The 12,193-nt window shown below is 26.8% G+C and overlaps 1 protein-coding gene across 1 annotated transcript; it reads left to right on the top strand.

The window, feature by feature from the left end:
* Nucleotides 1–10,659: 10,659 nt before the first annotated feature.
* On the top strand, nt 10,660–11,168 carry LOC108337896 (uncharacterized). Its single transcript, XM_017574490.2, has one exon. It carries the CDS (start codon nt 10,733–10,735, stop codon nt 11,036–11,038), a length of 306 nt encoding a protein of 101 aa, XP_017429979.1. The 5' UTR covers nt 10,660–10,732; the 3' UTR covers nt 11,039–11,168.
* Nucleotides 11,169–12,193: the final 1,025 nt, after the last annotated feature.

Below are 12,193 nucleotides of genomic sequence, written 5' to 3'. Positions count from 1 at the left end.
ATTAATATATGAAATAAAATGGAATTTTATTTTTAAAATAAGGTTATAATTATTTATTTATTTATTTAATTCTTATTTATTAAAGTTATTTAAAGTTAAATTTTGATATATTTTAATATTTAAACTAAAAAAATAATTAATATAATCATTTTAAAAAAAATAATATTTTTTTTTTAATTTATTAAATGATGTTTCAAAACATCTGGACTTAAACCTATTAAAATATAAAATAGAAAAGAATTGAAACTTTAAAACAATACCAAAATTATTTAAAATTTACCTTTTTTAAAAAAAAAGTTATTATTTATTAAAGTTACTGTACCCTTTGTTATGGAACCATTCTGGAAGCGATATCTATTAATCTATTAATACAAAGTAATGGTAGAAGTTTTGAAATATAAAAGCTTAAAGGCTATGATGAAGTGATGAAAAAAGTGCAGAGTAGGGAGAGGAGTAGCAGAAGACAGACATGATAATATAATAACACAATTTGTTTTCATTGACCTCGGGAAGGTGAAATGTCTGATATCTCTGATGATGATGATTCCTGTTTCCATGCTTTTCTCTTTCCTTCTCTTCCTAACCATTTTACCTAAACCGATATCTACCAAGAAAAACACATATTCAACTAAAATTCCCTTATCCAAGAACACGACAACATGGCTTAAATAATTTATTAGTATTAGTTACAGTGTTTTGTTGTGTAGTTGTAACATGGGTGGTGAAGTGGGACATTAAAGACCTTTCTTAATCCCTCTACTGTTCCCTGAAATAAGTCATGCTCCTTATTTAGGAACAAAACCTCTCATCATTAGGTTACCCCTTTCTACCTCCAATCCCTACTTTTACCCAAACACACTCCTATTTTTTATTTTTGCCCCTTTTTCTTTCCATTTCTTTAAATATTCTTCTAGTAAAAACTGCTTTTCTTAAATAAAACAATAACTTTTATACCATTTTTAACACATGTGAACAAAAAATCAGATTAAACACTTTTATTTTAAGAAAATATTTTTTTTTATTGTAAACAAACAAGCATTGATTTGATTTCTGCTAATATAGAAACCACTTGAAAGAATTTTAAGCATAAATAAACTAACTCATTCACTATTTAAACAGAGCCAATTTACGATGGGTTTTGCATATGCAACCTTTACTGAACAACCAGGTAAAATGAAACATACTGATGAATTTGTAAATAACTATGAATTTTCTACCTGGACGCAAAAAACTATTTTTATAGTGTTTTATTGTTTAAAATTATTTATTTGAGTTTATCTGTGAGGATTATGTGTATTTGATGAGCGGCTTGAGATGATTTATAGATAAAGTTTTGAGTGAAAAAATTATGTGTGGGATAAAGAGAGAGTAAAGGATTTATGAGGATTTTTTTGTGAATTACAAATTTACTATTTGTAAAGTGTATTTTTTTTCTATATCTAGACTTTTAATAGTTTCATTTATTGGATTTTTCTTTAATTTTTATAATTATTATTCAAATTATACAATTACTTTTAAATTTTAATACTTTTAAGAAGAAGAACAAAATAGCTAACCAAATAATTGTCGTGAAAAAAAGAAGCCATAACACATTATTGAACATTTCAGACTCAGATTACCATTAGATTACTTGAACCTTTAACACCATCATACTAGAAACTAATTGAACATTTAAACATTAGACGTCTATAACAACATTAAATGTCATTACTTGTGCCTTTCATGAACACTCGTTGCTCATATACATTTATTAAAAAAAATACAAAATAACATTATTACCAAAAGTAATTTCTTTCGATCTTGAAAAAAAAATCATTTTATGTAAATTCTTCTATTCTACTTAGATATGTTCTTCTATACAAATTAAGTTCCTTAAAAAAATTACTTTACTAGTTCAAAATCAAAACAAAATATCAAGAACTCTAAAAAAAATTAACTAAAGTTGCATAATTAAGTAAATTTTCATTCATCTCCACACATTAGAATTTCAACATTTCAATCCAATCACATTAAATTCTTACTAAAAAAAGTTTTGAATTTACCAAATTACCCATTTAAGTGAACATTTTTTCACGAGTGCAAATAGTTATATTTAGATAACTTCCCTTATATGATGAACATTTATTCAATATGAGTCTATCATCTAAGGATTTATTCTTAAATGTTATTATATAAAGATAAAACCTAATAAAAATAAACACACTGCCATGTATTTATACTAACATATATTGTTGTTTTTTAAATTGATCGTACATGTAACAAATCTATATCACATAAAAAAAGAAAAGAAGGTTTGAAGTAAAAAAGAAAAAGTATAGAATTATTCGATCACTATTTTTAGAAAAAAGAAAACAACATTGAACAATTTTAAGTGCCTCGTATGATATGACTCCACAAGAAAAAGAAAAAGAAAATACAAATTACAAAAACGAAAAGATAATTTTAAGTTCTAGAGAAATTGTAATTTAAAAATAGTAAACTTTAAACTTTATCTCTTCATATACTTAAGACAAGTAATCGTAAAATGAAGGAGAGGAAAAATTATCCATGTCAAAGCTAGTGTTGAGAGTCTATAAACATGCAAGGTTGACGAAGATATTAAAGAATACATTAGACCAATTAGTATGAAAATGTTGACAATACCCCAAAAAATATCTAAAGAATTATATGAGATATAAAAAATGTTGAAAAGTCAAAAGAACCGACAATTATGAAAAAGATCTTAAACTAATAAAAGGATAAAAAAAATAAAAAATAAGGGTCATTAACTTCTTAACGAGTGAATCTAAATGACATAAAATTCCTTCCTATACAAGTATAAATCTCCTAACCACCATGACTGGTAATTGAACACCAGAGGAGAAAAATTAATTAATATAAAAGATAAACCGTATTAATTAATATAAAAATTTGCGAGGTAGAAAAATATTGAAAATGGTGTTTTTGAAAGATAGGCATAGATATGTTTAAAAAGGCAATGATGGACGATGGTGACTTACTACTAGGTGAGAGTTAAACCCTATAAATGAGGTGGGGAACACCATACCAATTCTACTTTATCTTCTCCCTACAACCTATTCTTACGTCCTAGGATCATTATTATTAACTTTTTCAAATCTCTTAAAAACAATATAAATTATTAAGGTTAGCAAAATCAAAAAAGAAAATCATATACCACTGTGATTCTGTCAATGTGGCCCAACAATCACATGCAAAGCGTTTTCCCACAAGGCCCCTTCAACAACAATTGTTCCTAGTCACGTGCCCATTAAATGTCAACATTTAAGGTTTTTTGGGTCCCATAATCTTCCTTCTCAACTGCAAATGCAGTTTTAATTTCTAATAAATTCACCCCAAAATCATTTCTAATTAAGGTGTGTTCATTCTTATGGTATGAGAACATAAGAGTGAGATTTGGAAGAAAGGAAAGAGAGACATTTAACGAGACAATAACTTTGAGAGCATGTTTTTTGGGATTGAGTTTTTTCTGAAACATGGAACATCAACAACTTAGGTTATGCTTTCTTTTCCTTTACAACCAACCCTTCATGCCATTGCCTTTTTCTTCCTAACCTTTTCTTCCTCAATTCATTCATACAACTTTTTTTATAAGGATCTATATCTTTCTTTCCAATTTCATCTTTATTTTATTTCTTAGTTCTTTTTAATAAAGTGAATATTAAATATGTATAACATAGCAATACACTCTTAGTCTTATTAAAAATTACTAATATTTTCTTAGCATTACGAATTGGAGAAATTGATATATTTATGGTTATTTTAGCAATAGTAGTTTGCATGATGATTTATTTAGTATAGAAACAAGGTAAAATCTATAATAGATATTAAATGAATATTAATTATGTATTATAGTATGTATGATATAGCTATTCATAAAAGTCAATTGTATTTTATAACTCTTTGCTAACCGTTTGGTGTACACATTTTTATCTTTATTAATATAAATTATTTTATCCTCTAAATTTTGTAACTATTTTTTAAATTAAATAATATTTTTTTTATTTTAATAATTAGGAAAATCATTTTTTATTTTGTTATCATCATAGAGTAAAGGTACACGCATACATAAATGCACACGTTTCACTGGTATAGATAATGAATATAGTATTCTATTTACAAGTTTACTAATTTAGTAAATATTATATATCTATAAATATCTCATTAAAAAAGACATTTTCTAGAGCAGTAATAAAATGTTTATTTAACACAAATAATAAATAGATACTAGTTATGTCTACCTCCAACTTATGTCATCTTAATACAAAATAAGTCAATAAATGCAATATTGAAAAATCGTGACATAAAGAGAATAATATCAAATGATGAGAAATTATTAAAATTAATACATTTCTCCTTTCTTTAGCAATGTTTAACGTGAGAGTTCAAATTATCAATACAGATGTCTTGTGTATGTATTCATGCATCTTTTTTAGCCCGAGTATGTCAAATGAACTTACAAAATCCAATTCACGTAATTTTTTAAAACTAATTTAGTTATAATGATTTGATAAATTAATTCATATATTACAAGTTCCTCGATATAAAACCTTAGGAGGAGGAGTATTATTTAAATTATAAGTATATACTTATTTTTTTTTGTTTTGAAAACAAGAAAATAAAAACGTAAGTTTTTACAATAATTGATTGTATTGATTGCACAACCTCTCTTGGTAGGTACTAAGTAAATAGAACAGGCGGTTAGAGGTACTCATAGGCCCAACATCACATTCGGCCCAATCACATCATCCGGGCCCCACAGGCCCTACTCTTGCCAAAACAAGAGTGACAATTTAACGTTGTCTTTCACGTTAGTCACTATCCCAGCCACATCAACGTTTTCTCACTGGCACGGGCTTGGTTTCGGGTTCGGATTCCACCGCCAACCCGAATTTCAGAAATATTACAATTACCAAGCTACAAATCACACAAGCCAATAATTTTACAATATAAATCCATTATTTTACTTTCTTTGTTTCATTTATAATATAATTACAAAGATCTGTTTTTTCTAATCATCATATTATTCTTGAAATACGTTTCTTGATTGTTTAAGTGTCAAAATATAGGTTTTCTAATTTTACATCATTTTTGTTGGTAGTGGAGACAAGATACATTGCACTTATGATTTTTTGTCATGCATGAGACTAAAAAAAGTCTAGATTTCTTATTGGTTGTTTTTTTTATGGTGTTGTCCTTATGTTATGTCTTAGTATACATTAATTTTAACATATTATTTTTAAAAAAATATTAGAATTAATATATATCAATGTATACTTGAAAGTCCCAAGAACAACATAAAAAAAAGTGTAACAGAAAATTCAAGGTATATTAATGTATACTTGATAATGAATGATTGTTTTAGCTAAAAATTTGATAGTAAATGAGAGCACGTGAACACATGAACTTGGAGCTAATCCTAATAACTACACCATTCCATGTGCAGAATTTGGAATTGTTTTAACACTGCAGTATCTCAGTTAAAAATTTAACCACAATTTGATTCAAGTTAGAGAAAAACACAGTGTTATCTCTCAGCAAAGCTATGAAGGATGTTATAATGAAGAAAGGTGCTGTTGTTGATTGTTGCACAAGTAGCTATGTTCTAAGGTATATTCTAACATTCTTGTTTTGCCTCGTTTTTAATCTCTCAAATTTCTGTTACACCTATAAAATTGTGCATAAATTGCTGCAAGTGTAGTTGCAGAAGACCCCAAAACCTTAATTCTTTGGTTTTTGTTGCAGTACTGATTATTGAAAATGGTTGAGATTTTATAATAGATTCTTGGTTGAATTTGGACCATTAATACTTTTCTGAACAACCCTAAGTGCAGAACTTTTCAGAGTAGACTTGGTACCATGAAGTGTGTGGGGACTTTTCATCAAACACTAAGCAATGAATGAACCTTTTCTGTACTGAGAATTTTTCTGCTACCTTGCTCTAGGCTCAGGAAGTTGCTGTAGTATTGAGAGAGTTAATTCAGCAACATGCAATGACTGATACATTTAAGGCAATTTCATACTTGGTGCTCCACCAGATCATCTTTAAATATCAGTACAGAAGCTAGCTGTTTAAAATTGGAACTGCAGGTTATATTATCATTGTATTGCTCTGATATTATCTCACCTTTTCTTTCATTTCCATTTTTCTATTTTTTCTCTCGTGCCGATTAAGAGAATAGAACTAGAACAAAAGTAAAATATCCTTTTTTATTTTTCTGATAAATTTGTATTTAAAAGTTTTTCTTTTCATTTTTTTCTCTGTTAAAAAGTGTTTAAACACAGCTTTCACAGTTGAGGCACCAGTTTCTGGAACAATTAACAAAAGGGCAATCCGACATTGCATGAATGGTGTCTGAAATGTAGGAGTGTGACATGTCTTACAACACTAATGAAAATATATAAATAAAAGATTGATACTACTTTCTCTATTACATGTTACTTAACTTTTTCATTTCTACTCAATATATACTTAGATTTATACTTTAATTTTTCAGTAATTTCTCTTTGAAATATAAATCTCTTTGATTTTATCTAGTTAAAGTAAGATTTAACTCAATTAAAATAGAAGAGAAACTTAACTGTGTGTCTCCTGAGGCTGCAGGTTGAGCTCATTAAAACTTGAGTGTATGTGATGTGTATTAAATTTGTAATGGCTTGAAGAAACAAAACATGCTGCGAATTCATGACTAGATGGATACTTTATGCCATCTTTGAATCTTAATGAGAACATATCCATAAATATAAGCTCTTGAAAGGCAGAAATACATTGGTGGAAGAATTCTGCTTTTGAAGTGTTGGCTGATTCTGCAAGAAACACATTTAAGCAAGAGTGGTCCCCTAGTCCCTATAGGATGCAACTCTTTTCTGACTTATATTAATTAGATTTTTGTGCCATGATTCTTCACTGTACTTAAGAGTTTCTATTTTCTAGCAAGGCTGTTTAATCACTCTATTTCTTCCAATTCAGATGCATTTCACTTAATATTTCTTGTTGGATTCACTGTAACTTTGCTTTTGCCTTCGTTTGCGTACAACACAGGTCCTGATAAAGTTGTTCAAAGCCATTTTCTTTTGACAAGAAAAACTTCTTGAATTGACTTATCCAGCTGTTAGTCTATAAAATTATCCTTATAAAACTTCTCATTGCTGATATTTTGGGTTCCTGAAATAACTTTTTCATTGCTGATATTTTTAAGTAATTTCTTTTTCACTTTTTTTCAAAGGGACTATTTCAAAATAAATAAAAACATGAAAAAAATATTACAAGGCTTTAAACAAAGATGAATAGATAAATTTTATAATATAAAGATCTATCTTTTATAAACAATACGATTATAAATATTATCTTTTACATGGTGTTGAATAAAATCATACAAATGTTAGTGTTCCAAATCTCATTCTTTATCACTAATAAAGATTAAAAAATTTACTTTCTCCACAAACAACAAGTTTTTCGTTCCGTCTTTTCATAAACGATAATTTGTACCATTTAAATTACTTATATTTTATTTGTTACTGTCATTTGAGCAAATAAATATAATCTCAAACCAAGTGCCTTGATACCACTTTTGATTCTATTTTATCTCTTCAATAAGTTTAGTAATAAGCATAACGACCTTTTAAAAAATTTCCCAAAAAGAACAATTTGAACAAAATCTTTTCATTTATTTTATTATGTTCATCTATTGTATCTCTAAAATGTTTCATTATATGTTTTTATCTATTACTAGAAATAATGATGCAATAACTAAAAATACCAAAGTATTTAGTGAAAATAATTTTCCTAAACTTTTAAGAATTCGTGACAAGCAATAATAATAAAAAGTAACAACAATAATCACAAGACAAAATACCAATATTAAAATATTGAGGAATAATTCTTAGCATGAGAAGTAAAAACCTACCAAAGTTATTCAATTAAACCCCATTAAAATTATATAACGATACATAAGAGTCAAACCAAATATGCAAACAAGAATTTATAATAAATCAATACATCAAAATAATAATGTTCTTAAATATAGAAAACAAAGAAAAAAATAAACTAAAATAAAAGAGTAATGTGGGACTGGTTTTTTAACCATAAATTTTCAATCAAATATTTTAACTGTCAAACAAAGAATCATATTTCAGAAACCAATTTTCAAAATTTCGACATAGTCCACCATCTACTTTTTTATATTCTTTTTATTTAAAAAAAAACTATCTCTATTTAAGTTAAATGAGACAACTTTTAGACATATAATAAATACAGAATGTAACCTAACATTACCAATTACAAAATTTACTACCATAACAAAAATAAAAAATACCAAAATCATCATAAATAGTAATCATTTTCAAGAATTTTAAGATACAAAATCTCTAATAAAATCACCTCAATTGAATAATAGCATGATACGTATGATACGTTATAGTTTTATAAGGTTTTTATAACACCATTGAACAATCAAACAAGTTGTTGTACTTAATAAGAAAAGCAAAAACAAACCACGTGATCTAGTACAACTAATAATTGAAATATTAAGTTTTGGAAATTTAAACTGTAAATTATTCCATTTAAAAAATGAAGAATTCAAAGTATCATGAAAACAAAGAAATTTAAAGTATAATTATTACAAATATATATGTTAATCATTGTCTTAACCTTGAAACATTGCATTACAAACACCCATGATAGTTCCAGAGTGTAAAATAAAACATCTATGTCAATGGTTCACTTTCATTGATATAGTTTTGGAAAACAAAAAAATGTGCATATTTATGAGTATATACCAAGACAAAATGTTCATTTTTTATACCAAGACAAAATGTAATAACAATCTTCTTTCTGCACTTTTATCTTTTTGAAAAAATATTGAAATTTGTATTTTCAGTTTTTAATGAAATTTAGTTATTTATTTTAAAATAAATTTTTTTAGTATTTTACCGTAGATAAAAGTAATACATAATACATTTATATCTATACCTATATAAAGAAGATTACTCTTTTTAATATACGCATTTATTTTTCAATTTTATTCTTTACATATTTTTTAAAATTAAAATAATTATTTTACCAATATTATTTTTTAAGTGATTGTTTTCTCAAATTTAACCATATTTTTTAATTTAATCATTTTTTAAACTTAACTACTCTTTTAATTAAAAAATTACTACAAAATAAATAAAAACTATTTACAATAAATTATCTAAATAAAAACTTTTAAGTGATGGTATCATAATGTTCATTTTTATACCAAGACCATGCACCATGCACCATGCAACGCAGCGTTTAGCACCAGATCAAAGGTTTACGTAATATTCTTTTTTTTTTCTTTCTTGCATCTTCTTTCTTTCAAAAAATAAATGTTTAATTTCTACCTTATTTTAAAGCTTGTTAGATAAATGAGGCTAAATAAGTTATTACAGACTCAACGAATTTGAAGAAACTTATGGTAAAATAGACAAACTAAAAGAGAGTGTTAAAAATATCGATTAAAATTTGTTGGAAACTATATGATTAGTAAATAAGACAAAAGAGGCTAACATAATTTTATAAATTTAAAAAAGTTTTAACTAATAATAAAGTATTTTGAGTTTCATATGAATTTTGTAATTAAAAAAAAATGAACTCAAAATATGTCAACTAGCATTTTTTTTTATTATATTAATACACGTGCTTCACGTGTTTTTGTAAACTTTTAACGCAAAATATGGTATGCGATTTCTATCTTCAATGATATAGTGTTTGGTGTTCGCAGGGATTAAGAAAACAAAGCATTTTTTTTATCCACATGGCTTTAGATAGATGTCAAACAGTGAAAAATGACACATTAACATTAATTAAAATAAAATAAATATTTGACAGTTTTATTTTAAAAATATATAAATTTAATTTTAAAAATAGAAAATATATAATTAAAATATGAATATAATAAATTATTAAATAATTATTTTATTTTAATGGATGTCAAAAAATTATCATTATTTAAAAAAAAAAAACTTTCGGCCGAAACTCGTAAGCTAGAATGAATAGCCCTTAAAACGTGCTCGAAAAATTAACCCTTAAAACATTCTAGATGAATAGATTGTTTAAAAACTTTTGAGAAAAAAATTCTTATACATTAAAAATGCCAAATATGTAAAAAATACCAATATCAGTATTAATGCAGAATAAGAATTTCTTAAAAGATAAAATTCATAGATTAAAATAGAGTGTAACTGGTTAACAATGTACACGTAAAGAAGAACTAAGAATATTTTAATATAATGATTCAGAAGATTCTTTGTGATGTCTAATTCTAATGGTATTTTTTTAAACTAGTTTTGTAAGTTTTTTGTCAACATGGAAATCTTAAAAAATTACATTTTTATAATTTTTCTGCTTTATTTTTATAATTTAGAAATTAGTTTAGCATATTATATATACTTTTTAAATTCATATGAAATAAAACTGAAATTTTAAATTTAAGAATTGATTACTGATTGAATGATGTAAATTTTTAAATTGAAGATAGTTAGATTCTGTAATAATCAATGGTAGTTAGTTTGGTGACTTTCGGATCATGAAAAGCAGAACTATCAAAAAGTATTATTATAAGACCGAATAATGGTTGTTAGGCACCGTTTTTGTTATAAGAAAGAGGAAGAAGGAAAGTTGGCAGCATGGTCTGTTTTCGTTTCTTTTATTTTTCTCAAAACCATTATCAATTAAACTTTTTCTCCAAACATGAAAAGCAAAAGCATCTGTTTCTGCATCAGAGGGCGGCACAGCAAGAGAAAGGAAAGCAAAGTGGAAGATTTGGAGAAACATGTGAAGCCTAATTACAAGGTGAAAACAAAGGGGTGTGATCCAAGAAGTTTTGTTGGTGATGGTGGTGACAGCAATGTTCATGGAGGTAGCATGGTTGGTAGCAATGATACAGGAGTTAGTGTTGCTGTGATAAGTGCAGCTCATATGTCAATGAGTGGCAATGAAGATGGATGTGGAAATGGGCATATGGGGGAATCTGGGGCAGATGCTGGTGGTGACTGATATGTCATACTCAGATGTTACTGTCAAACATAAAACTTTCATGTACTTCCTTAATAAATGTTTCTTTTTGGTGTTGTTCTTTAACTGTAATAGTTATAATTTAATGCTACTTGTTGTAATGTAAAGTATTGTGGAATTTCAATTTTGATAGGGAAGTGTGACAAAACTACCCGAGGAGCTACTTCTAAGTTATCATTCTTTTCATGCAAAGTTAACTCTGATGCTTGATTTTGTTTGTCAGGGATCGTCCCTGTAAATGAGGAAAATTGTGCAAAACCCTACCATGATAGAGTGGAATGATTGCGTAACAATAATATTTAAGGGTTTTTTTTTGTTTATTAAAGAAAAGAAAGACCCTTTTAAATAAAAATGTTCAAAACTAAAAAAAGCTTGCAAAAAATATCTAAGTGTTATTTATTGGTTAGAAAGAATAATTTTAAAATGAAAATGAAAAACTTTTTTCATAAAAAAACACCTTTTTCCCACCAAAAGATCGTTCATGTGAAAATCATTTTTTTTTTTTATATTTCTCCGTGTTATATTATAATACATTTCTCTGCAAGAGTTGAATAGAAAGTTTCAATCAACATCTTATTAAAGGCGTGAGTATAATATTTTTAGAAAGATGCACGAATATATATTTTTTATCTGTTGGAATTCAACACACATCAGGATATTTACAACACCTCAAGCATCCCCTCCAACTTTGTTAAACTCTTTTGACCAAATATATAAATATAATTATGTAAAGTTCAGTTTGAATAACTATGTTTTTTTCCAAAGAGTATCAGATTCCACAAAATATTGCAGCCCCACCTAATATTGAGCTTTTACAGTGGAGAATCTTGTTCACATCCATACACTGTAATCCTTGTCTTGTGTCTTTCGCAAGACACGCACTCTTTCTAGAGTTAAGAGGTTCCTTCGTGCAGGTAAGAGTCTCCCTCGCTTTTCACAAAAATCTATCTTCTATTCTCATGCATCAAATAAGTATATAACTTATGATATGTACTCATTCCAGATGGCATATAAATGAATGAAGAGTGCACATTATAATCCTTTCCTTTTGAAATAACACGATACAGGATACAGATACGCGTTGATTGAACTGTTAATAAATAGAAACAGAGCATGGCAAAACGGTCTGTAGATGTG

This window comes from Vigna angularis, chromosome 7, assembly GCF_016808095.1.
Source record: "Vigna angularis cultivar LongXiaoDou No.4 chromosome 7, ASM1680809v1, whole genome shotgun sequence".
Lineage (NCBI taxonomy): Eukaryota > Viridiplantae > Streptophyta > Magnoliopsida > Fabales > Fabaceae > Vigna > Vigna angularis.
The sequence above is the reverse complement of the archived record's forward strand: the minus strand, read 5'-3'. Positions and strand labels throughout refer to the sequence as shown.

Bases quoted from the DNA above. Each gene is read 5' to 3' on its own strand.
- LOC108337896 (XM_017574490.2), top strand. From the start codon at position 10,733: ATGAAAAGCAAAAGCATCTGTTTCTGCATCAGAGGGCGGCACAGCAAG.